We start from the raw sequence: 27,827 nt of genomic DNA, 5'->3' as shown, positions 1-27,827 counted from the left end.
AAGAGTTGTTGTAAAATCTGTGTTTAAAACCTGCATAAATGTATTAATAAACAAGCATTTGCAATGCAATAGGTCTCGCAGTTGTTAAGAGTTTGAGCTATTGGCACTGTAAATGGCAATGCCTTTTATTTATGTGTGGGTTTTTAAAACATAAATAAAAGGCATTGTCATTTACAATGCCAATAGCTCAAACTCGTATAAATGCGAGACCTATTGCATTGCAAATGCTTGTTTTAAAATTAGCGCCTCAGAACCTCGGCAGAGGTAGGCAGCGCTACATGAATATCACTACACTGCAATCCTACGGTGTGCAGAGAATGTTCGTTGGTTTATACCACAATTAAAGTAGTATTTTTGGCACAGGCACATATATAAATGCGAATATGTTACTGAATATACAGGTCTCGTCCAATTATGGGGAGCGTTTTAAAGTCGTCGTCATAATGTATATGATCACCAACTATTGTCCAATATTAAGCAAACCTTGAGCATAAATATTTAAGCCAATTATCCATGAGGGTGAACCCGGCTGTGGAGGAATGATGCATCTCTCATCTGTCACTCGTGGCTGCGTGCTCAGGAGTTGTGTATCGTATTTATTTCTGTACCAGGAGCGTTCTTTTCTAGCCCTTAAAAGACCAAAAATCCCACCCAACAAACAGAATGCGCCACAAAGTGAGTCGGGGTGCCACAGTGGGGCTCGGGTGCACACAGGGCTCGCGCCTGCCGGTGCAGTGCTTCCGCTGCCCGCCTCCAGCGCGTGCATGCAACGGAGATTTCACCTGCACGTTATGTGAGGTTTATGTTAATCTGTTAATCGTGAAAAACAAATTTCACCGGGTGCAATTAAAAGCGATTAAAAGCATACTGAGGTGTTGACTGTAGATAATCTGTGGTTAAATTAACTCAAACACATGTGAGTTAGAGCACGCACCCGCCTGAAATTATGGGCCATTGAGGCAGGTACAGGTCAAATCATGGAAAAAGATGGAGTGAGGCAAAGAGGCATTCATTCTAGGTGCAGACAGCAGGGACTGTTCCTCTCATCAAACTTACTCACATAAATTACCAATTTTTACATAAATAGTAAATCGTTTTAGAGCGCCAACCATCACTTTTTCCTCGAAGTACTTTACATTTATTGTAAAGATATGTAAAGATACAATATTCCTCAGATATTGCCCCAAAAAGCATGAAAGGCTGAAATGTCTTTGCCGGGCGGCTAACTCGTGTTCTCCACCTACGCAGGATCAAGGCGCAGTCATCGTTTTTCTTCAATAAGGTCCAAGTCAGATAAAATGTGTGTATTTATTTATTTATTTTTTGCTCGAGAGGTCATTCGTTTTCATTATACTTTCCATATCTCTGGTACTAAAAAAGGGTTATGCCGTTTTGCGGGTATGAGGTTTGCGCATTCTTATATTTAAAAGATTACTTTATTTTCTCTTTGTAACGAAGGAGTTCGTTTTAAAATGCACACACTTTTTTGTGTAATAAAAATAAGTTATTTAATTGTTGGCGCTTGGTAATTCTTTAGGAAAGGGTGTTTTTATTTTTGTTGCGGGGTTTTGAGGAAATCATTATTTATTTTTTTAAATAACATTAACGGGCATTATTATGTTGATGCTCCTTGCGTGTTTCATGGCAAGATCCAATGCATTTGTTTAAGTTGTCCATGACCTGCCCAAACTATGCAGTTATGTATATATTTTTAACAAATATTACATTATACAGGAATTTAGCATGACGAGGTAGCGCCTCTTTGTAAGATGCTTAGCTTTAGCTATGTACAAAGTGTACAGTAAGTGAGGGCCTGCAATTAGGCGCCGCGCTCGCTTGGCAGAAGCCAGAGCTATTTAATCTCAAACACGCAGTGGAGCCCGTGTTTTCCAGCGATGTCAATGAAAACACGCTCCTGCAATGGAGTGCTTGCTATGGTCTAAACATGGGACCATCTAACCCTGCGGCATCTCCCGGAGCGTGGTGAAGTGTCACCTCCAGGTCAATGCACCATGGACAAATGTACCCTCCTCAGAGTGGGGTCAGCCAACCATAAACCCTGGTGAGGGTCTGATCACAGCACATGCATGAAGAAAGAAGGGACAAGTCACCTAAAACAACAAGCGCGAAAGTGATCGCGATCAAACATCAAAGCGGCCCTGTATTCAAATGTATTCAAAGCGCCCGCGAAATGTAAGTGATAGCGATCGCGATCACACTTCAAAGCGACCGTGTGGCCCGCGAAAGTGAAAGCAAACGAGTGCTTTCAGGCCTCCAAATGGTGCGCGCGCCCGGACGGCGCACATGCACTATATTTGGAGGCCTGAAAAGCCACTGTTTGCACTTCCAAAACTCGCTTACTATAAGTCTCGCCAGAGCAGCGCTAAAGCGCTGTCTCAGACGAGACCTAAAAAATGGCTCTGGTACTGCTATTGCATTAATCAATGGTACTAAGCGTTAAGGTGCTACATATTTATGCATGTGCCCAGGTGTCCCCTTTCAGCGTTTTAGGTCGAACTTGCATGAGTGTGCGCTAGCGCATGCGCTCTCGCTTGCGAGACTTATTGTTTCTATTAAGGGCTTCAAACCGGCCATTGCTTACCAATCATTGGCTTCAGTGTCATTCTTTTTTTATGTCTCCTAAATGGCCAGCGCAAGTCAGACGTCACTTCCTGTTTCTTGTCCAACCCATTGACCAAGTACAGCTTGATTGCTAATTGGCGTCCGTCCACCCCTACTGCTGACCTCTAACGCTCAGCCTACGACAGACCACATTTTCTTCCGCTTGTTTTCACTTTGGTGCTTCTGTGCACTCCCACAAACACTTTATTTTTTTGCAGTTGCTTATAGAGCAAACTCGACCGTAAAGTATTGAAGCGCTTTACATGAACACCAGTTGAATCATTTGGTTAGATTACACATGTCATTAATTTCTGGATTTTTAGTGATTCGCCCAGAATCACAAGATGTTGAGTCGACGCCGAGACTTGAACACCGTTCCTAAGATCCAAATCGGCATCTCTGGCCGTAATGCCACATCCTTTCCCCTTCGTGTGGCTGCTTTTCGAATCCCCTCCCACCCACCATTTCTCCATGTTGCAGACCCCCGTTCCCCTCCCACCACTCCACACTGGTTTATCTGAGCAGTTTCTTTTTTGAGAGAGATTCACCTCCTACATGCGCCAAGGCGGGGATCTTCAGAAATGGAGGGGGCTAAGAGTATCTCTCCATGTCATCGAATAACTCGGCTTCGCGCCGCTTGGTATGTCGAATGGCCCCATCTTTCCAGGAGTGATTACCACATCATTTGAATTACAGTCTGTCTGCTCTTTACCTGAAAAATAGCAGCAGTGGAAATACCTCTAGCAGTAGCAAAGCGGAGTACAACATTTGAAAATAGGAGTAAAGTGCATCTAGAAAGGACTATGAGAATTCCAATCGCACATTCTGCCCACCGTCATTTCTGGTCGCTCTTTTTTTAATGTTATAAATGTGATGTCAATTGTGCATTCGTCCATCTGAGATGGATTACGTTTCATAACTTGAGGCATGAAAAATATTTGTGTTCAGTGTCCGATATGTCCTTGTCTACTAATGTGCACCTGACACCAAGAAACAAATATGATGCTACTATGTGCGAGTTGTTATTGGTGTACACAACGCATGATGGCCTTTTGTGCATAAACATGCTTTCTGAGTTGACGTGCCATATGCTTGTTTCCTCAGGTTTCTAACAGCTGATGAGGCCTATTCGTCTTGTCAAAGACCCTCTTCCCTGTGATGTATTAATCTACTGTTGGTTATAAACGCGCTGTATTAAAGCCTGGGGCTGTCTTCCTGGCAGTCATATTAAGCAAAATTCTCAATCTCGAATCTTTTATCTTCAACACGCTTCTACTCCCTTGAGGCCTGACCTTACCTCTCTGCAATTCTGAGGCTGGTATCCCTCCTCGGAACCGCTGGGACCGAACCCCTGTGCACCACGTTGACTTTCCGTTACCAAGGCTCGTTGGCTCTGCACTCCAGAGATCTTCGGGCTACCAGGAGCTCCAGCCGACCTTCCTGCAATGATCTTCATCCTCACTACATTCTCTGCACCGTGGGCCTTCTTCTTTGATGAGCTTATCGAGGTTCTCTTGCGACTCCTGTCCCTTTGGCCTGTGGGTTCTCTCGAGGATCTTCTCCTGCTTCAGTGGGCTCCCCTGGATGCTAGGGACCTGCTATGACTCTCCTGTACTTGGTGAGTCCCTTGGACCTTGCTGGTCCCAACATTCTCCTTTGTTTTCCACCTCTGTTGCTGCTGCTAAGGCTTGTTGGTGCTCCCGCCGGACACCGACCCCCTCGTTCTTAACTTCTGACGTGGGAGAGCTCGTGATCTGCCTCAGTGTCGGCTGGTCCTCACAGCTGCAGAGACTAGGTCACTGCCATCACCCTTGCATCTTCAGTTATCGGAGGGCCTTGCTCTTCCGTGCCTCTTGGTTACCTCGGAGTGGCATAGACTCTGTCCCCTCTGCTTGCAGGTGCTTCTCTTCAAGAATCCACCCTTAGATTCAACCGGACTCTTGCACAGTCTTCACCAGCGGCATCTTTACTGAAGTCCTCAATTGTGGTCTACGGCGGATTTCAATGTCACTTCGCATCTAGGCACCCAGCTTCCCTGGTGTAGGTATACCTGTTCCTGTGGTATCCACGGGTGGGTTGACTCTCCAACCTTCTGTCTTCCACGGATTTTCATCAGAGTCCACTGGGAAGGGTCCTTCTTCAAAACTGCAACCACAACTTTCCTGTTGACTTCTATTGAGTACGCAGCTGTGTTTCCACTCTCCACACAGCCTCTGTGGGGTTCCTGGGTACTTACCTTGGGTAGTTCCTTTTGTCCCCAGCTCTTCTGAGTCTCCTAGCTCAAGTCCCGACTTCGGTCGAAGTTCCCATTACACTTGCTTAGTATATGGTTTCGTCTCCTCCTGGAAACCACTGTGTATTGTGCTTATGTACCTGTTTGCAATTGAAGTATTGTGTGTACTTGTGTTGATATCTCCAGGTAAGAGATATACCAATGTGTTAGTGAGTGTTGTGGTGTAATAAATAGACATATTTGTATACTTACACTGAGTGGTTCTTTTTCGTTTAACCTACACTACATGATTAGATCTGGTAAAATAAGCTGCTTAACACCCCTTCTGGGCTAAGCCTGAAGGCTGCTCTCCACACCTACCGCTTAGAGATCATTCTATGGTTGTCTAAGACCACTAAATTCACCATAAGGGTTGTCTGGATTAGTGCAAGGTGCTTCACTTAGACAAGTGTGCACCATAATCTAAGCCAGCCTCCTACAGTGTGGTACAGAGGAGGGCACATTTATTCATATGGACAGAAATACTGGCATGGGGTGACAGCCTGTGTAGGCAGATTTCTCACCTGGTCGATCCCCTTGGATCCAAAACTCACCCTGCTACATCTCACCAACGATTTAGGTGATAATAGACATTGATTGTTTCTCTTATACCTGGGCCTGACCTTAGCAAAGCGGGACATAGCACGGGAATAGAAGGCTGGGGCCCCTCCGTCTTTGGCAGCGTGGATGGACCATTGTATGGGGATGAGGTCGCAGTATATAAAGCAAGAGGTTGCCCCCAGAAGCACCCCAAGATATTGTAGGTATGGGTGGATTAACGGGGTATCGAATTAGAACCTGCTCGACCAATGTGTCAAGGCGTTTACGGGTTGAGGGTGGTCAGGGGGATTGTGGTACATTGACTACTATATGTAGATTTTCATTCTGTTCTATTGAAGGCTATCAGGTTGGAGGAGTAATACGTGCAGACATTTGTATTTTTTGGGTGCTATTTTCTTCGTCATTATTTGAACATTTTTGTCTTAATGGGCTTTTTTTCCTGCTTAAATAGCAAAAACAATAAACTATGGTTTAAAAAAACAATATAGCTCAAGGCTATGCTTGCACATAAACTAGAAGTGAGTCAAAACAAGGCCTTGACTCTCACAATGGAACTGCTGCTGTGCATGTTACATTCTCCATAAGACAGACAGATGGACACATTTGATGACTGTAATTAACACCAAGATCTCGGTCTTGTTTTAGGGATCTAACCAGGAACCTGCACCACAGCATTAAGAATGGGTCCATGATATGACCAGGAGACAGCACTGGACTAATGACCCGGTCACTTACTGTTTAGGTCTCGCCTCCCATCCCTGTTTCCTCTCCCCCAAGCTCTCTCGTCCCTGTTTCTTCTCCCTCAAACACTCCTGTCCCGGTTTCATCTCCCATTTCCAACACCAAATTTCAGTTTTTTTTACAGAGAGAAGGGAAAAGAGCGCTATGAAGCAGCCAGCCCTGGACGCTTTATAGCACTTTTTCATCATTCCGTTATCCACACCCACCCGCTCCCCAGTCACTTACCCCCATCTTGTCACTCATTCCTCACGTCCACCTGATTGCCAAAGCTGGTAGCTCGTATATAGGCGAGACCTATTAGCTTTGCCAATGCTTGTTCAAACTGTTTTCAAACATGTTAAAGTCAAATGAAACTATGAGAACAGGGGTATACGGACATTGAGACAACTGCATTGAAAACTAGCATGTGCAATGCAATAGGTCTCGCATTCACGCAAGTTTGATCTATTGGCATTGTAAATGACCATGCCTTTTATTTATGTTTTGGGTTTTAAAACATAAATAAAAGGCATGGTCATTTACAATACTAATAGCAGTTTTCAGTTTTTAACGTCTTTATTTCGATTTTTTCATCATAAAAGACACACATATACACAAAATTACATTAGATACAATTAGTGCGCCAAAGTCATAAAATCATAAATATTTAAATACACATACTAACAAACAAATCAAAAAGAAACAAAACAAGAAAAATGAAGGCAAGGCAAAACTAGTTAAAAATCTCAATTAAACATACTTATAAAGACGTCAAAAAAAAATTGTATAAACATTTGGGCATATATAAAAAAATAGCAGATCATCAATACTAATAAAATCATGGGACAAAAAAAAAAAAAAAAAAAAAAACAGTGGGATAACACAATATACCAGTTATTTGGGTCATGATACTATGAGCTGACTGACTTAATCCTTATCAGCCAAGCCCACCCAAGGAATTTGGCCAATCCTATGGTTAGCCATTCAGAAGTGTTGGTTCTCAAGATGTACAATGCTTCACTACTCACTCGGGTGTTTAGTCTAGAACATATAGGTTTCAGCCACTTATTACGTGGTTCACAATAAGCAGTGCAGACAAATAAAAAATGACCTAGTGTTTCTTTGCAAACGGTACAACAGGGACAAAAACTTGACTCCAACCTCTGCCAGCCATTAGTAAAAGCCCTACACGGAACTGATGGTATAGTTTCCTATCTAATGTTTTAAGGATAACATCCCAGTATACTTCTTTGTTAGGTACTATTTTGTGGAGCAAAAACTGGCCTGTCAGATTCATTTTCTCAGAAAGAGCCACAAGTTCCGTTTTTACCATAGACCAAAAGAGAAGTTTAAATTCATTCTTAGTAGGGAAGATTTGAGAACCCGGCTCCGACCAAAGCAAGGGAAGACCCATTTCGGTAAGAGTGTTCTTAATTAGCTTTAGCCACGGTACGTCACCTGCCCCTTGTTGCATTCTCACATCCTGTAATTCACGGGCAAACATGGCCAACTCCGGGGTGGACCATATGCGTCTCCATAACGCCACCATCCTATAGAGGGCCTGGTGTTTAATGGTATGCATGCCCATGTCCATCAAAAGTGGAAGGACTGGTGTTGAGGGGGGGAGACTAACTAGGTTTCGAAGGAATTTATTCTGTATCCTATCCAAGGCAACCAGGTCCACACATCCCCAAATATCGGCCCCATATAATATGGCTGAGCTGATTTTAGCACTATAAATTTTAAGAGCGGGCAGTACTCTTTTAGTCAGGGAACACCGCTGTTCTTTTACTAAACAACCAGTCAGGCGGGCAAATTTCAAACAGAGTGCTGCTACCTGATCTTTCCATTGTAGCCTATAATCCAAGGTAACACCAAGATAAGTCATTACATCAACCTGCTCCAATCTAGACCCATTCATTAAAACATGGCCCCTCAGTGGCTTTTTCTTAGTCAGGACCATGAACTTGGTTTTATTAATATTGATCTCAAGATCATTCATATTACAAAAGTCCATGAATTTATTTATTGCTACCTGTAAACCCTTCTGTGTTTTGGCCAATATGAGAGTATCATCTGCGAAAATTAAAAGAGGGAATTTGGTCCCACCCAGTGAAGGAGCATCAGTGGGGGTGTCTGAGAGGAACTTAACCACCTGATTAATGAAGAGTACAAATAGGGTGGGGGCCAGGACACAACCCTGCCTCACACCGCGAGTTACGGGGAAGGAATCGGTAACCTGGCCCTGACAACCCCATCTGACTCTTGCAAAGTTACCCTCATGCATCCTGATGGTAAGTTCTAATAGTGCACTAGGGACCCCCATCCTTCTCAATGCTGCCCACATCTTCCCTCTGGGGACCAGATCAAACGCTGATTTGAGGTCCACAAATGCAGCGAAGATCTTCCCGTCTCTCAATAACACGGTTTTCCAATAGATCATGACAAATCTTAATATCTGATCAACTGTGCTAATGTGTGCTCTAAAACCCGCCTGCATTGGAGACAGAATATCTACTTCTGACATCCACGAATGGATCTTCCCTAACAGCATTCTGGCTATTACTTTTTGTAGGGCATCGATAAGGCTGATGGGGCGATAATTTCCCGCATCAGATCTATCCCCTTTTTTGTGCACTGGCAGAATCTCAGCCCCTTTCCAGGAGTTTGGGATCCTGGTCCCTCTAACTATGGCATTTGCTAAGACTAATATGTACGGGACCCAGTGTGTTTGATCGTATTTGAAGAGGTCCGCAGGGATGCAGTCCATGCCGGGGGCTTTGCCATTCTGCACTTGTTTAAGAGCAGAAATAGCTTCAGTTTCAGTGAAAACAATGTGATCAAGTGAGGACACCTCAGACTGCACACTGGCATCTTCCCTAATGGTAGTAAGGGAGATCCGTTCCGTGTGGCTGAACTGTGCCTCATAATGCTTGACCCATTGCTCTGCAGGGACGTGGTTTACTGGAGTATGTAATTCCCCCGGCCCTCCCCATTTCACAACCTCCCAGAATTTTTGTTGGTTAGATGAGGTACTTGCCTGGTATAAATCTAACCAACGCTGATCATCCCATTTGATTTTTGCCTCTTTTAATGCTTTCTTATAATTCACCCTGGCTATTCTTATATCCGGGCATGATTTAGATTTAATAGCCCTTAACAGAGAGCTGTGGGCAATACTACAGGTCTTATCATACCATTTCGACCTAGATTGTACTGGGCCATTAATTCCTCCTTTTACGGGTTTGATAAAAAAAGACTTAATTTTACTAAAAAGAGACTCATGAATTGTCCCGATTTGGTCAAGTGGGGTTCCAGCTTCAAGTATGGGTACCATCTGTTTTGTAGCCGCAAGGACCTCCATGGCAATCCCGCTAATAATAGCAGTATTGTCTTGGAGCCCAGCCCATCTTACCCTTCTGCAATCATTTGTGAGACCAGCATCTGCTGTATCAATATTTGTTGCAGTATTCATGCGGAGACCCTCATCCACTGATAATTTTATAACCAGGGGGTTATGATCACTCTCGGATCTAGTGACTATTTCCATGTCCACCAATATTTTCCAAAACTCTATCTTTAACAAAAAATAATCAATGCGGCTCGAGTTTAGGAAATTATCAAATGTAACGTTTCCCATCTGGTCTGATTTGGTCCTTCCATTCGCTGCACGCAAATCCCATTCAAGGCAAAGACCCAACCACTGCATAACTGCCTCCGTGACTTTTTTAATTGGAGGAATAGACAAAGGGGGAATATTCCAAATCTGATCAATTTCCCCATATCCCCCGCTATCAAGATTAGGAAACGGTTCAAAACAACAGTTGAAATCACCTGCCACCATGACACATTTGTCACTACTAATGTTATTCAGTAGGGAGTCAAGTTCAGCTACCACTCCCGCAGGCTTCCCACCTGGTAACCCTCTAGCATATATGTTGAACAAACAAATGTCCTGGTTATTTTTACCGGTTAATTTCAACGCTAGGATGTCATTACTCAGTGTAGGGAGTTCCGTGATAGTAATGGCTAAGGATTGTCTAATCCAAATAACTAGACCTCCTGAAGGGCGACCCTTCGGTCCTTTACTAGCTGGTTTGTAGTAATTAAGGTAGCCAGCCCGATAAATAGCGTCGGTTGACCAACTTTCCTGCAGGATAATAACATCATGTAAATCCACAAAGGAACCCCAGTCAGCCTCTGACGCTTTCCCCCTTAAGCCCGCTATATTCCAAGACAAGACTACGAGGGTGTAATTTGTTCTCTCTGCCATCATGGCGGTTGGGTTGGCGACAGCCTTGGTGATCGTCTGTCTATGGGTACCTGACAAGAATGTCTCCCTTATATCCACCCTCTGTGAATTTGCGCTAGACACAAGGACAGTCTCTACCCCAGGGACACTTACATTATTTAAAGAGCAAGTTACTACAGCCCTAGAACACCCAGTAATCGATTGTTCTACATCATGTCAATCCACACCTTCCAGGCCGGAAAGGGGAGCAAACCGGTTCGCAAGGTGGGGATAAAACATTGGATAGAGCGGAGTGTCAAAATGGAATCTCCCTCTAGGCCTGTCCCTTCTTGAGTGATGAAACGGGGTGTGGGATCTATTTGCATATAAAGCTGGATAAAAATAATGCAATAGTAAAGTTTGTACATCCCCAACTCTACCGAATCTTGGTTCCCTGCAAATGTATTCGGCAACCCAAGGCTCTCTAAAGCTAACCACCACACAATCCCCCTCAAGATCTTTCTTACCAAAACCTATCCAATCCACCCTCCTTACATTAAGTATTTCAGGGTTTAGGTTAGGAGGGAGTGGCCGGTTTTTATTAAGCCAAAATGTAACCTTATTGTAAAGATCCTCGTCTGTTTCCCTCTTACCATCTACTAGCGGAGCCACGCCAGTTAAAACAATTGTATAAGGCACTGACTCCGGTGGAAGGTTCACACACTGTTTCTTTGGGATGGGTTTGGCGGTGGACTGATGACTAATATTTTTGCCCCTAACGGAAGTTAGGTTTTTCTGAACCTGCTGGTTTTTTACAGGCTTTGGCCTTGCAGGGTTCTCTGTAGAAACTGCTTTCTTAGGGGCAGGTACAGTTTTTTGCGGGGCCTTGGGTATAGAGGGTCCCACTTGTGAACTATTACCCCCCGCTTTATTGTTCATAGGCTTTGGAATGGTCAGGACAGAAGGGGTCGGACCAGCAATTTCTAAGCTGGCGAGGATTCTGTCAGAGGTCGCTATATTATCCTTCACTAGCAGATCTAAGGAATCCATTTTTGTATTTAATAACCTTGTCCTTTCAAAAAGAGGTAAAAGTAGAGATTTAAATAGCAACTCAATTTTAGCCAAAAATATCTCTTCTGTAATACTAATCATAGTCTCACCTCCCCCTTGCTGGGCAGTAGTGTTAGTATTGGGTAGCTGTGGGGGGGATGGTGAGGCATTTCCCAACCCCTCAGCTTGTTCCTCCATGTCCGGTAAGTCTACCCTCTTGCGTTTCCCAGGGTTATGAGTGGGTGTTTGTTGTGGATGGGAAAGGGAATCCATTAGTTCAGCACTAATATTGAAATTTGGGGAGTCTGAAAGACCAGAATTATCCCTGGACTGATCTAGGCAAGTGGTCCCGCTATTTAGTAGGTTAACGCGCGCAGTATTAAAAGCATTTTCCTGGTTAGAATCCACTATCTCCACAGTATGAATCTCAGGAGCAGTTACCAACATTACTTCTACATTACTGTCCGAGTTCAACGTGAAAAGTGGGACAGGGGAGACAGCCTCATTGATTTTACCTAGTGAAGACCGCTTGCCTGTAATAATATCAAGCGAGAGGCGTTTTTCAACCAGGGCGATCTCCTTCTCTAATATAGCAGTAGACCGTTTAAAAAACTGATCAATTTGGGGTTGGGAAGGTCCCGTCCGATGTTGTCTATGCCCGTTTTGTTTTGGCTTGTCCCGCGCTGCGGCCCCGCGCGCCCCGCCCGCTGATTCCCTACCCATTGCATGGCGCTCCCGATCCCTGTGAGGAATGCCGGGCCTAAAGGTAGTGACCCTTAATGTTCAGGGTCTGAATAACCCGGTGAAGCGCAGAGCGATCCTGTCGTTGCTGGAGGGGACGCAGGCGGACATTTGCCTTTTGCAGGAGACACACTTATTGCCCCGAGACTGCCATAGGATGCGATCAGCTAAGTTCCCCACCCAGTTCTTTTCCTCGGCAGCGAACAAGACAGCGGGGGTGGCCATTCTCCTAGCGAGCTCCTTTCGGGGGGAGGTGTTGCATAAGTGTGCTGAACAGAAGGGGAGGCTCCTTGCGTATCGCATGCGCCTGGGAGGCATAGCATTTACAGTTGGCTCCGTTTATAGCCCAAACGAGCATCAGGAGCGCTTCCTAGATTCCGCGCTGGTGGATGTCACTGCTTCCCCAGACCGACACATTATCTTGGGCGGAGACCTCAACATTGTCTTTGACTCTGGGATGGACAGATCGGCCCAGCGCTTCCCGCAGACGGGGGAGCTGTCCCAGGATGGGAAGGCCCGGATTGCGGAAATGGACTTGCATGATCTCTGGCGCTCCCTGCACCCCACGGATAGGGACTACTCTTTCTTCTCGCACGCACACCGCACCTACTCACGGCTGGACTACCTCCTGGTGAGTGGACCGATGCGTGCCGCTGCCACGGCGGCGGACATCGGGGTCCTGTCCCTGTCTGACCACTCTCCAGTCACCGGCGTTTTCCGGTGGCCGGCGGCCTCCCCCTCTCGGGGGGCGTGGCGCCTCCGGGACACACTTCTACACAAAAAATCGGTGGTACAACGCGTCGGGGAGGTCATACGGGACTATCTCACTCACAACAGCAACACTGACACTTCGCAGGCGACACAATGGGCGGCACTGAAGGCCGTCTTACGGGGGGAATTCATCTCTATCTCTGCAGCCGAGAATAAGGAGCGGCAACTGAAGAGGGATGAGTTGACAGCTCAAGTCCGGGAGCTTGAGCAGGTCCACCGCCGTACGGGAGCGCCGAGGGTATGGAGGCAGTTGCAGGCAGCGAGGAAGCTCCTCTCGGCTCTGGATCTTGATAGGGCGGAGTACGCCGCCTTACGCTTGAAACATGCCTACTACACTGGGGGGGACAGATGTGGCAAGCTCCTAGCACACCGGCTCCGGGTCGCGCAACAGCGCAGCGTGGTGAAAGAACTGGTGGGTGCGGACGGGGGGGTTGTCTCCGGGGACGCGGAGGTAGCGGAGACTTTCCGCGGCTTCTACGAGGGGCTATATGCTGAGGAGCCCTCCCCGCCACGGGATGCCGATAGCTATCTGGAGTCGGTGACCCTCCCGGTACTGGACCCGGCTCAGGCTGACCACCTGGAGCGGGACATCCATGTGGAGGAGGTGATTTCGGCTATCGCGCGGCTGAAACATGGCAAGGCCCCGGGCCCGGACGGGTACACGTCGCTCTTCTACAAGACTTTTTGCACGACCGTGGCCCCTGTCCTTACGCGGCTGTTTAACTCCTTCTCCGAACCGGGAGCCATCCCTCCGGATCTCCTGAGGGCGACGGTCGCGGTAATCCCGAAGCCTGGGAAGGATCGGGCCCTCTGCGGCTCGTACCGGCCCATCTCGCTCCTAAATGTCGACCTCAAGTTGTACACGGGGATTCTCGCATCCAGGCTGGGTCCACACCTCCCCGATTTGGTGGAGGCGGACCAGGCTGGTTTTGTGCCCGGTAGACAGACGGTTGACAACACCAAGAGAGTGGTGCATGTTCTGGAGAAGGCCTCAAGGATCTCGGGGGAGCGGATGTTGTTGTCCGTTGATGCGGAGAAGGCCTTCGACAGAGTTCACTGGCCGTATCTTGAGCGGGTCCTCACAAAACTGGGAATCGGCGATAAGTTCCGCACCATGGTATTTAATTGCTATAAGCATCCTTCAGCGTCGGTGCGGGTAAACGGGTGTAGCTCTGGTGGCTTCGCCATCGAGCGCGGCACGCGGCAGGGCTGCCCTCTCTCGCCGCTCCTGTTTGCCCTCTACATGGAGCCGTTTGCTCAGAGGATCCGTAATAATCCGGATGCTGTCGGGGTCCGGATGGGCCGGTACGTCCACACCGTGAGTCTCTACGCGGATGATGTCCTGCTGACTCTGGATGACCCTAGGAGGTCGCTACCTGCTTGCCTCCGAGAGTTGGACGCCTTTGCGGGGGTGGCCGGCTTCAAAATGAATATGAGCAAGTCGATGGCATTAGACGTGTCCCTGGCTGCGGACACCAGGAGGGATCTTCAACGGCTCTTCCCCATGCAGTGGTCCTCGTCCACGGTGCCGTATCTGGGGATTTTGCTGGCGCCTACATTATCGGAGATGGTTACGGCCAATTATGCCTCCCTCAGCAGGAAGATCAAGGACGAGCTTGGCCGATGGAACAAAGGCCTGCTGTCCTGGCTGGGGAGAATCGCGGCGGTCAAAATGACGGTGCTGCCCCAGATACTATATCTTTTCCGAGCCCTTCCGCTCCAGCCCCCGGTGGGCTGGATCCGACAAATGCAGGCTGACATCTCCCGCTTTGTCTGGCAGGGCCGCAGGCCACGCATGAAGAGGGTCCTCTCCACGCTCGCTCCGGAAGCGGGGGGCCTCGGCATTCCGGACCTCCGTAAGTACTTTCAGGCGGCACAGCTTCGCTATCTGGTGGAGTGGAGCAGGTGGGAGTCCGACAAACATTGGCTTTTTCAAGACCAGGCAGTGGCGGGCCGCACCTTACAAGAGGTCCCATTCTTGCGCCGCACGCACCGCCCCCCTAATCTTTACGCCTCCTTTGTTACGCGGGTCCCCCTGCGTGTGTGGGACGCGGTCTGCGAAACCCGGGGCCTCACCACCTTCCCCTCGCCGCTCTCGCCCATTGCGGGCAACCCGGACTTCTCCCCGGGGATGGAGCCGGGGGTTTTCTCCCACTGGGTACGGGCGGGCTGCAGGGCACTCTTCCAGATCTATGGTCCGGAGGGCGTGGTTCCTTTTCAGCAACTCCGCCAGGAGTTCGGCCTGACGGAGCTGGACAGACTGCGCTACATGCAAGTTCGGCATTGGGCCCTCCAGCCTCAGGTGCGTGCCACCGCTGCCCGTCCAATTACACCGTACGAGCGGTGGTTGGCTACTCGGACCTCCGACGCTAAACTGATCACTGATCTGTATAAACACCTACAACCCCCGCCGTTTCACTATTACAACCCGGGGAGGGAGCGTTGGCACAGGGAATTGGGTAGGACACTCAGCCACAAGGAATGGGACCAAATTGCGTATCGGGCTCGGCACTCTGCATACCACACGGGCCTTACGGAGACATTCACTAAGGTGTCCACATACTGGTACTACACCCCGGAGAGACTGTATGAAATGCATAAACACACTGACAAGGGGTGCTGGCGGAGCTGCGGGCAGGAAGGTACCCTTACACACATTCTATGGGATTGCCCAGTGCTGACCGCCTACTGGAAAGAAGTCTTGGACGAGGTGGATGAGCACTTTGGGATAGAGCTGCCGCGTCTCCCGGCGTATGTCCTGCTGGGCCTCCCCAATGCCCTAATGTACCCACTGAAGTCCCGCAGGGGTAGGCAGATTGCAATAGCGCTGGGGTCTGCGGTTCAGAACATTCTGGTCCACTGGCGCACATCCACCGTCCCCTCCATCACCGGTTGGTTGCATAGGCTCTGGCACGTGCTGGGGATGGAGAAGCTGTCGCTTACGGTTGCGGGGGAGGTAGACCAATTTGAAGAGCTATGGCAACCCTTTCTAGCGCTGCTGTCCACTGAATTCCGGGAGCTCACCTGCCCGAGGTACCTTAGGCTTCTCAGGCTGAGGCCGCCGGTGACCCCGGCGGACTAGCTTACATGTGAGATGGGGACCCCCGGGGAGGGGGGGGGAGTGCGGGGCTCCTGGCTAGGGCTGCTTTGATGCGGGACCATAGGACGGGGGGGAGGGGGGAGGGTTGTTGTTTTGTTAATGGGAGGATGGGGGATGGGGGGGGGGGGATGGTGTTCTGTTGAGGTGTTGATGGGGGGGGATGCTCTTGCTCAGCTTTGGGGTCTCGGATACGCGCGTGGGATTCCACAGCTTGCAATTCTAGCGTTCAGTCACTGTGTTCTTCCCTCTGAGCCACCGCGCCACCTATTGCCAACCCTCTGGAGATACATCCCCTCTTCTTTGACTGTATTCCATGTATCCTGCCTCCTATCCCCCTCCCCCATGGTTTGTTTTGTTTCAATAAAAAGTTTTAAACATAAAAAACTGATCAATTGTACCAGTAAAAGTACCATTAGAGGTTGAGACCTGAACTTGCCTCTCCTTACCAGACCTTAAAGGCATTTTTGTTATTCTTATTAAAATACAGCGGGCGGGGATATCACCAACCTCAATGCTCAATCAGCGAAGCCACTCAGGCCACAGTATTTATCCTTCCAAATATGGGGACTGTAACGTCACTTTAGACACAATCAGTAACAATAATAATTATACCAGTTGATAAGGGTCAAAATTACGTAATTAGGAAGAAAATGTTAATAATAGGGCCCAGCCCGGGTCCCGGGCTTCTCCCGGCGTGCTCCCGCGCGCTCCCGCGCAGCAGCAGATGCAGACTCCTTTGTGGATATTGCAGAGGTGGGAGGATTGTTGGGGGCGGGGCGATGAGGGAGAGCGGCCCAGGTGGAGCGGGCGGGGGATGACCAGAGACTCCTGGGAGATGGAGTCCTATCCCTTGTGCTCGCAGCCCTCAGCCCCAGGTACGCCCCAGTCAGCTGCTCCCTGGTGTTGGATAGTGCCTCGCAGCGAAGCGGGACCCGCGCAGCGGGTACCGCGAGGCGTGGAATAAAAAACGGCAAATGTCCTCTGGAATGCAGGGTCAGCACAAACAAACAGCAGTAAGGTCCCACGTAGCAATGAGCACACCTTGCTTAAATCCGTGCTCAGATCTGTTGGGGGCGGGGCAATGAGGGAGAGCGGCCCAGGTGGAGCGGGCGGGGGATGACCAGAGACTCCTGGGAGATGGAGTCCTATCCCTTGTGCTCGCAGCCCTCAGCCCCAGGTACGCCCCAGTCAGCTGCTCCCTGGTGTTGGATAGTGCCTCGCAGCGAAGCGGGACCCGCGCAGCGGGTACCGCGAGGCGTGGAATAAAAAACGGCAAATGTCCTCTGGAATGCAGGGTCAGCACAAACAAACAGCAGTAAGGTCCCTAATAGCTTAAAGTCTCGCAAATGCGAGACCTATTGCATTGTAATAAAGGGCCTTCTTGACCGCTTGTTAGATTGTACATATCGGGGGAAAAGACGGACTGCAACGTCTTCAAAGTAGTGATAAATAGTGCAGTGAAGAAGATGTGTAAGTGTTGTAAATTACACAGACACCAAGTGTGAAGTGACAGTTACATATGATCCGAGCTATAAACACTAACAAAGCGCTCCAACACCTTTCGGTCTGTGATTACACTGTTCCGGCTCAGGAGGAAGAGCGGGAGGGGGGCCTATTTCATGATGCACTCTCCGTGATGTGAGTGTGCAGTATGGCATGGCGTAATGTCATTGCTATCTTTGGCCTAATAAAAAGGCCCCTACTCCACCTGTAGTAGGGCCCCGGCTTCACCTCCTGGTGCAGGGCGGGCCGTGCTTTATGACAGGCATGGAGGGAGGGAGGAAGGGGTGGTCTTGGTTGCAGCTCCGGCCTTGTACAGTGCCCCTGCTATTACTAGTGAGTGAGAGGCACTGAGGTGGTGGTATTGGTATTGATGGTAGTATTGGTATTGGTGGTGGTGGTGGTGGTATTGGTGGTGGTGGTATTGGTGGTGGTATTGGTGGTGGCAGTATTGGTGGTGGTGGTACTGGTATTGGTGGTGATGGTATTGGTATTAGTGGTGGTATTGGTGGTGGTACTGGTATTTGTGGTGGTGGTGGTATTGGTGGTGGTATTGGTAGCGGTACTGGTGGTATTGGTGGTGGTATTGATAATAGTGGTGGTACAGGTGGTGGTGGTATTGGTGGCGGTGGTGGTGGTGGTGGTAGTGGCGGTATAAGTGGTGGTATTGGTAGTGGTGGAGGTATAGGTGGTGGAGGTATAGGTGATGGTGGTGGTATTGGTGATGGTGGTGGTGGTGGTGGTATAAGTGGTATTGGTGGTGGTATTGGTAATGGCAGTGGTGGTTGTTGCATTAGTAGTGGTGGTGATACTGGTGGTGGTGGTATTGGCGGTATTGGTATTGGCGGTGGTATTGCGGGTACTGGTGATAATGGTATTGGTGGTGGTGGTATTGGTAGTGGTGTTGGTGGTATTGGTGGTGCTGGCGGTATTGGTGGTGGCGGTGGTATTGGTGGTGGTGGGGGTGCTGGTGGTGGTGGTAGTATTGGTGGTATTAGTGGTGATATTGGTGGCGGTATTGGTGGTGGTGGCATTGGTATTGGTGGTACTGGTGGTATTGGTAGTGGTGAAGGTGGTGGTACTGATGGTGGTGGTGTGGTATTGATGGTGGTGGTATTGGCGGTGGTGGTATTGGGGGTGGTGGTATTGGGGGTGGTGGTATTGGTGGTGCTGTTAATAAAACAGGCTTTTGAAAACAAAGTCAGGTGGCTTTACTACAGATGACATGTAACAAAGATGTGCTGTTGTCAGCTTCCACTCATTAGCACAGAATTATGTGCTACCTAGAATTCACATGCCTTAAATTGCTCATCATTTCTGAATCCATTTTACTTGGGGGGGTTGAAACAGACACAAGATAATGTCGGGTTTAAGTGATTGAAAGCAGGCGCCCGTGTTACAGGGGCGGCTGTGCTGCTTAAAAAAACACAAGAGGTTTAAGCTGGAGCAGCTCATGTCTGACCTACAGTAAGAGAAACTCAATATAGTAAATAGTACTTCCAGACTAAATAACAGGTCCTGTGTAACAACTGAAGTAAAAGGGAGTCGCCAGGAGAGGGTACAAATGAAGACAAGGCCGTACTAGGGAGGGACTAACAAGCCTATTAACGAAACCGAAGGCAGCATTTACAAAAGACAATGACACAAGCCAATTAAAAATATGGGAGGAGAATGGGTGCGGCTTCTCTCCCATACTCTACTACAACAGTCTCACAGAGCGAGCAGCACATGCGCACTGCCGCTATGCTCGACCTAAAAATTATGGTGAGCTAGAGGGAGGCATCTCCTAACCAGGTGCACTTATGACATACAAAGAATCGCATACATAAATGACAGAGAATGACAAGGCCAATATAATTCTGTATTGTATTAGTAACAAGCTGAGATAGCCTAGGCAGAGCGAGGCTCTTGTTGTCGTGTCTAGGCTATATTGCAGGGGTCGTCAGATTTTACAAATGATAGTGGGTTGGAGTTCCCTTTAAAAATGTATATGGTTAATTAGATTCGTACATCTCACCAAAGCTACTTTGGTCGGGGTCAGTTGGGTATGTAAAGGCCATCAGGAGTGTGCAGAGGTGCTGTGGCTCATGGGTGTGTGGGTGGGGCAAGAAAAAGAATAACAGACACGTCCCTGAATGTAGAAGAAGCAGAAATATTATAAAATGTTATTAAGTCAAGGGATTAAAACACCAATTGGGGTGGGTGGAGGGTAGAGTATGAAAGTCAGCCATACGACGGTAAAAATCAGGAGTTACAATGGTGACAAACATCGCAAACCTTAAGGAAAAAGGTGGAATTAAATCTGGTAGCAATAGAGGCATGGAATGAATATCAGAGCTACTCAAGGGGTTGGAAGAGAAAGAATTCAGGAAGAGTCGCACGTTTCTAGCATCGGGAGCGATAATATGGAACAATGCTGTGGGAGAAATCAAAAATCCATAGCCATACTGTGGCAGAACCAGAACACCATGCGACAGAGGGATGGAGAGTGGGCGCTCCAAAGGGGGAGCAGCCAGAAAGACGAGTGGGGTCCAGCCAAGCTGACGGGAGTGGAGGGCTGTCAACAGGAGGTCTAGGTGGAGACGAGGAAGGATGCAGAATGCTATGTCCCATACACCAAACAACATTGTCAGCGGGCACGAACTTGTGAGGGAAGCAGAGGACAGCACAATGCACAAACCGGTCTCCATTTCAATACACTTGTTCCATCTGTCTAAAACCTTTTTATTAAAAAATAATACTATTATCCCACAGTTCCCGTCAATAGCAATATGCCATAACTTTGAATACTGCATAGCAAAAAATAGCATGTGTTAAAATGTCACAGAGGTACTTATTTCATCCAAGTTGAAAGGATGGAAAGCAGACCCGCTCTTCATGGACTCCAAAGCATGGCTTGCTTTCTTACACACAGTTCTCACGCTACCATCCTACAGACATGGGAATGCTGAATGGAGCCACATATTGGTACAATATTTACAACCTCAGCCCTGTTAGTTTTCCTTCAGGTTGTCACTGGTTGCTAGGTTACTGCTGCACTTCACCTCACAGAGGGCAGCAACAGCTCCCTGCAGAATTGCACAGACGTGCTGCTCAGTAAATTGGTCTTCCAGGGACCCTGCCTGTGTTTAAGAGCTCCCCATGGAGATCACGCTCAAGGTACTGGTTGGAAGAGCTCGTCTCGCACAGCAGCTTCGGAAGACTGTCCGTCGCCTCGAGTCAAAGGATGCGTAGCAATAAAAGAATCCTCCGAAAGTGAAGGTTTTAACCTACTTTGCAAAGTGCTCTAAACCTGTGCAACTCATGGTAAATACACCCATAGAAACACAGATTCCAGGGTATAAACTGCTGAACGAATACATCGTTTGCAAGAATCTCAGTCCTTAATCGAATGTTGCTGGAGATGCATCAAATTAAGTTATGAGGAAATATTGTCTCAGTGACTATGAATACTGCGATTCTGATAAATATTCAGGAAACGTCAGAAAAGTCACGTAATATTTCATGGAACATTTTTTCTGGAATGGGTGAAGGGCCATTGCCACCTTATTATCTTTATGAGCACGAGCTCAATCAGTGAGCATACATCTGCCCTTTCTGGGTTTGCCCTGCAAGCCTAGGTGGAATAGGTCACACAGTGTGGACACGTTTCTACTGAAGTAAATCTTAAACTTCTAATGACTGCCAATTACAAAGTTAGTGAAAGTTACTCAAAATAATGCAGCTCGCTCCCTTACCTTCAGTCAGCTGTTGCTCGAGGTCTTTGATTTCCTCAGTTTCGTGTGCAATCCTCGAGAGCATCTCATCGAGGCGGCCTTCAAGCTCCTTGTACTGTCTGTTCATCACGTCCAACTGCTGCTCTTTGCTGGCCTTTTGGGCTTTCACATGAGACTATAGGGAAAGGCATAAAAACAATCTAAAAACTGGGGTTGGACAATATTCTGAAGCCACTTAGGAACTGTCAACGCTTCATGTTTGCAGACAAAAAATGGTCACCAATAGAGCATCAGCTTTTTGCAAATGTAAAGGGAGAATATGTTTCGCACATGTGGTCCTGCTTTTGCATTGCTGGGATCGTCATTGGAGTCCTAAATCCTTGAATAATTCCCTGCTGTGTGGGTTGACCTTTGAACACCTTTTTGCAGCCTTGTGCCTATACGCCTGCTCTGGATACCCTACCGGGTGTTCAGCTGCACTATACAAATCTACATAACATACCATAGTTGTTCTTTCTTGGTGATTACATTGTAGAATGTCTAATCCATGAGTTCATGTAAAATCATGAACAAATGTAAATCTTTCAGAGACATCATTTTAACCCCTTCCCCGCTCATGACGGAACCGTTCCGTCATGAGCCACGGTTGCCGTGTGCTCATGACGGAACGGTTCCGTCATGACACGACCGTTGGCGGCCGCTCCGCCTACGCGGCGCTGTTTCCCCGCCTGTGCGGGGGGACAACGCAAATGGGCGGAGTCATGACGGAACCATTCCGTCATGAGCACAGCTCAGCCGTGGCTCATGACGGAGCGGCTCCGTCATGAGCACAGGCCCACCGCGCTGCCCCCCTGCCCCCCCCCAGCGCTGCGGCGGAATGTCCGCAGCAGCGAAGGTGTTAAAGAGTGCCCAAAACAATGTGTATTCCAGCATCTGTCATGCAAAAACCATTTAAAATACGGTGTACATGCAGGTAGAAAATACAGCCTGATAGGCATACATTAGGAGTAAGGGAAAAATAAACCAGTCCTCTAAAGAACCTGGCAGGCTCCCCTTCCCACAATGCTTTTTACTGGCAGTTGCCTCCCACATGAAACTCACAAAAAAGTACGTCTGGTATCTAAAATAGAAAAAAGGGGAAAAGGGCAGTATGCACATTCAGTGCTTCAAAGACCGAGCGCTTCTTTAAGGATGACAATATTCACCCAACGGTGACATGCTTCATCATTGGGTTCCCTCCTCACACCAGGACCACAAAGTCCCTGGTGTGGGCTACCACTCCCCAATGGGGAAGAGCAGAGGCATTTTAAAATGATGAGCAGATATTAGTAGGGAGTGAAGGGCAGAGTGCCAGGCAAAATCAAAAATAAGGATACAACTATCTCCAGCTGGATTAGCTTTATTCAGATGCCCTCTGGGATAGGGTTAAAAATAAGAGCGGACTGGGGGATTTAAACAAATATACCCCCATTATGTGATCAACATGTTTCTGTCCATCGTCGACCCCAAGATGGGTATTAAGGCATTCGTCAGGAACCAGGTAGTAAGTCACTCTGCAAACAACAAAAATCAAAGGGAGGTGAAAAGAAACAATATACCGGCTTCACAAGGATAAGACTGTCAGGAACGGGGATGACCCAACAATGTCCTGGGTCCACTGGCATTTTACAAAAATAGTAAAAAGAGAATAAGTTGAGAAGAAGCGTTCTCAATGCCATTTAAAATCAATTTGGCACATTTACTGTCAATTTTCTAGCTATATACTTTTAGTGCCTAACACCACCAAAGTGATGCACAGTGAGTCAACTAACAGAATCTTCTTACCACAAATAGAGGAGATATTATCCACTCTCAAACCCATGCATAGAGCCCCAACTGCAGAGCTGTAATATAGTCAACAGGTGATAGAGAAACTAAGAGACACTACTACAATCTCATACTGAGACTTGTAAACATGTATATAAAAATATACATATAGAGAGAAAGAGTAACTCAAAATTCAAAGATATTACACACAAACAAATGAAGAGAAAGACTTGACTAGGGCGTGAGACTGTGTCCTGGTGATAACCTGCTCATGGAAGGTACTAATCCGGTACAAGCTATGTGTCATGAAATCATGGAGCAGCCCTAGACTGCTCAATACGAGCTGTGCTCTGGAAGGGCAAAGCCAATCGTGGCCCCTTCTGCAAAGCCTGCCCCGGGGAGGTACTCCTGGACAGAGGGACAACACCTGTGCGGCAAGGCCTGGCCTTGACTAGTGTCAGGTCGATGGGGATCTCAGAGCACAGGCCCATTTCATTGTTAGTCAATAAGAGGAGTAACGGGAGCAGAGTACCATTGTGCCCCACCGTGCACAGTGGGTGGGAGGCTATGGCAATTATGTGTATATATCAAAGGTGCCATGTCAATGCCAAGGCGGTGGTATGTGATCGCCAAGATCAATGATACAGCAAGTGCTCTGTAGCTCAAGGGGTGGATAGGGGTCGTAAACGTATGGCACGGTGCAGTATTGTGCAAGGGAAAAATACACAAACACTGTGGTCCACCTCACTAAATTGGAGAAAAGTATGAGGATGAGGAAGGGCGTATGGCAGTGAAGGGTGAAGCTGGGGCTAGTAGTAACCAATCCCCCTAAATTGTTCCTGGAAAATAAGGTTTCCAAAAAGAACTGGTTATTGATCTCTTGGAGATGCACACAAGATTGGCTGATCCTAGTGATAAATACAGCAAAGGAGACAGCAGATCTGCTCCTGATTGAGATTCAACACCTGGAGAACCAGATTAAATGTAATTACAGCTCACCATTTTCAAAAGAAATTGGAAGAGGTTAATAAGACCCCGAGTGAGACAAAAGAAGGTATTTTGGAATCTAAAATCAACAAACTCAAAAAAGATAGGGACAGTTTTACACATGAAAAGGTTTACCCCTATCTGGCGGATGACTATCAGTCACAACCAGTGAAGAACAATAGTAGGGGGGCAAGGGACTGGCGACAAGGAACTGATGAGTGGATGTCCAACTCATACAAATAGAGTAACCTTGAAGATTTGGACTGCAGTGGGTTCGACAATTCCTTCCGGATGAGGCAACCAAGAGGTAGGGGGTTTTTCTTTTTACCAGGGGTCCTCTCACAAGAACTGTGGTGGTACCCTCAATCATGGGGATTCCCGGTTCACCAGTTCCAAACCCCACCCCCCAATCTCTTTTGGTGGTCAGGGATATCCACTTTTCTTTTTTTGGTCAGGGCCATGGGAGGCGAGGAAGAAGAATCAACATACCACCTCTAGAAAAACAAACCGGTCCACAGAAGACCAGAGTACATTGGGAACCGGCACTAGAACAACGATTGATGCGGACCATGACAAGGGAACCAACATGCCAGCTTCATAGTGAATCTCAGCCAGAGAACGCTGACCACAATGGAAACTAACGTCCTTTATAAAGGCTTGGGCTTTGTCCCACTAACTTGGGCGGTGACTTTACTACACATAGGGAACTTTCCATATTTTTTCGCAAGCTGCGTCTGTCCTTCTTTGACAAAGCTGACAACACTGATGTGGAACAAGATGCCAACACAGGCCTGAGAAACAAGTCAACTACTAATCCATCATTGCACTTGGTTCCTCCGGAGGTAACAACATTTGAGAAAGCAGTCCTAAAAGGACTTGGAGGCCCAGAGAATTCAAGCAAAATATCCTTTCTTCAACCTTTCTAAAGAGGAGCTGAAGCGACTAGAGTCACTGGGCAATGACAGCGAGATTGTGATAAAACCAGCAGACAGATGGGGATCATATAGCTTACCAAGAAGAATGTCTCCACCAATTGGACGATACCAACTACTACAGACGAGTGCATAGGAATCCCACTCCCAGACTAAGAAAGACCATCAAGACCTTGGTAGAAAGGGGAAAGGATTCTGGGTGGATCACTAGAGGTGAATCTGAGCTTCTATTGAACACTCACCCCAGCATCACTAACTTTTACATCCTACAGAGGATTAATAAACCAAGAAGACCACCCCCAGGTAGACCCATTGTCTTTGGGACTGGCACCTTGTTAGAACCTCTTTCCCAGTTTGGTGACTGGTTCTTACTATCGATGGTCACTGAAATGCCCTCCTACCTACAGGACACCAAACATATGCCCACTGTATTGGCAGACATCCTCTTTGATCCTGAGAGACACTACCTAGTTTCCTATGATGTGGAATCGCCATATACAAACATTACACAAGACTGTCAAGGAACTACTAGAATGGGATCAGAACAATACGACTCCTACTTCTTTCGTGATGGAATGTGCAACGATTGCCATGAAAGAAAGATTTTTAATATCAGGAACAACTTTTTTGGCAGGTGACTGGGCAGCACCTTTGCCCACTTTTTCCCCGAGCATGGTAAACCTTTACATGCACAGTTTTTAATCTATTCATATTTACCAAGCTGACAACCCCCATTTACAGAGCCTGAAGGTACGGAGGCGATACACAGACATCATCCTGGTGATTTGGGAAGGTGAGCTCACCTCTTTACATGATTTCTCGGAGTGGCTCAATAAAAGGAATCTCCACCTCAGATTTATTTGTGAACACAGCAAGGTGGCTCTCCCGTCCTTGGATTTCCTGCTATATCCCAAGGATGGAGGAATATTCTCAAAGTTATACAAGAAATATATGGCGCGCAATTCTCTTCTGTGCTACAACAGCTTCCACTCACAGGCACTTCGAAACAACTTACCAGTGGGACAGTTCCTTTGGATCAGAAGGAACTGCACAGAATTGACAAAATATAAAGAACATGGGCTATAAGTAGCACCCACCTATGTCAGAGACTATATCCAAAAGACCTCAACAGGGCGGCAAAGAGAGATCAGAATAACAACAGAAAAGCCGTCCTTCAGACGCACCCCAAACGTGAAATCATGAAATGGACAGATTGGTGTGTGTTAGCACATATAGCCATCTCACCAACACTGTTAAGAAGGCAATCTACGAGAATTGGCACATTCTGAACACAGGAGATAAAACATTACCAAACCCTCTCTTTACACTCAAACGGGGCAAGAATTTTGGAGACATGGTGGTTCAGAGAAGACCTCAACCCACCACTCACAAGAAGAAGCAAGACACTTTGTGGTCACTGCCTGCAGCCAGGGGTAATTTTCCATGTGAATCCTGTTCAGTCTGCCCACAAACGTGACACACTGCCCTCAAGACACCTTGGGAACTCTTTAACCAGACAAATTGCAATACCGAAGTGGTCATTTTATTTATTTTATGTGGGCATGACCACCCGCAAGGTTAGAACAAGGAAAGTAGAGCATCGGAGTTCAGTGAGATGCAAGAATTCCATTATTAAGCTTACTAGACACTTACCTTGTCTCTGGCCACACAAGGGATGATATCAGATAGGTGTTCTAAGATAAACCCCGATTTTCACCTCCCATGGACATGCTAGAGTCAGTCCTCTTCCAGAAGGAGCAGTGTTGGATCTTCAGACTCAAAACTAACACATTGGATGAGAGCAGGGGCTGCCCCAAGAAATGGGAAAAAGGGTGGCAACAGTGGGAAGTGTACAGGGGTAATTGAGGGATACCTGATTGCTAAAGCGAAAGGCGGTCGGTTGACTGGGGGTGTACTGAGCCGGGAATCTGCATGAATTGTTAATTGTTTTCAAAGATCCATATGTCAAAGAAATGCAAATTATGATGACAAGTATGTATTATCAACCATTGCTTTTTGTAATGCTATATATTGACACTGACGATTGTTTAAATAAAAAGAAGTTTTAAAAAAAAAAACTAACACATTGGGTCTAAATGATGACATCCCATGGATCAACTTCGGCTGCTAACTAGTTACTGATTATGTGGCACGTAGTAGGCCACTGCCCCCTTACACATGCCATTTATTCACGTCTACCCTGGGGAGTTACAAAGTTGTTTAGGCAGGGTCACCAGCCAACAGACATGTTTACAAGTCTCAGTGTGGGATTGTACTAGAGTCGCTTTGTTTCTCTATCCTCTGTTGACTAGATTACAGCTCTGCAGTTGGGGCGCTACCCACAGGTTTGAGAGTGGATGATAGCCCCTCTACTTTTGGTAAGATTACCCTATTAGTTGACTCACTGGGCATCACTTTGGTTGGTGTTAGACACTAAATATATCTAGCTATAGAATTAAATGTGCCAAATCGATTTTAGATGGCATTGAGAATGCTTGTTGTCAACTCATTCTCCTTTTGTTATTTTTACAGAATGCCGGTGGACCCGGGACATTGTCGAGACTTCCCCGTTCCTACCAGTCTTACCCTTGCGAGGCTAGTATTTCATTTCGTTTCACCTTTCTTTCATTTTTGTTATTTGCAGAGTGACTGACTACCTGGGTCCTGACGAACGCCTTAGAAACCCTCTTGGGGTCGACGATGGGCAGAAACATGTTGACCACATAAAGGGGACAAAGTTGTTAAAATCCCCAGTCCTCTGTTATTTGTAACCCAATCCAATAGGGAATCGGATTAAAGCTAATCCAGCCCCTCTGCA

The 27,827-nt window shown here is 47.4% G+C and overlaps 1 protein-coding gene across 1 annotated transcript in view; it reads right to left on the bottom strand.

Annotated features, from left to right (window-relative positions):
• The window catches only part of CNTRL (centriolin), a 1,084,252-nt gene that overhangs the window by 774,263 nt on the left and 282,162 nt on the right, over positions 1 to 27,827 (bottom strand). The window contains exon 12 of the mRNA XM_085613596.1: positions 21,306 to 21,459. Coding sequence (XP_085469722.1) covers positions 21,306 to 21,459 — 154 coding nt within the window. The remainder of the gene's footprint in view (positions 1 to 21,305; positions 21,460 to 27,827) is intronic.

Source organism: Triturus cristatus, chromosome 1_2, assembly GCF_964204655.1.
Source record: "Triturus cristatus chromosome 1_2, aTriCri1.1, whole genome shotgun sequence".
Lineage (NCBI taxonomy): Eukaryota > Metazoa > Chordata > Amphibia > Caudata > Salamandridae > Triturus > Triturus cristatus.
The sequence above is the reverse complement of the archived record's forward strand: the minus strand, read 5'-3'. Positions and strand labels throughout refer to the sequence as shown.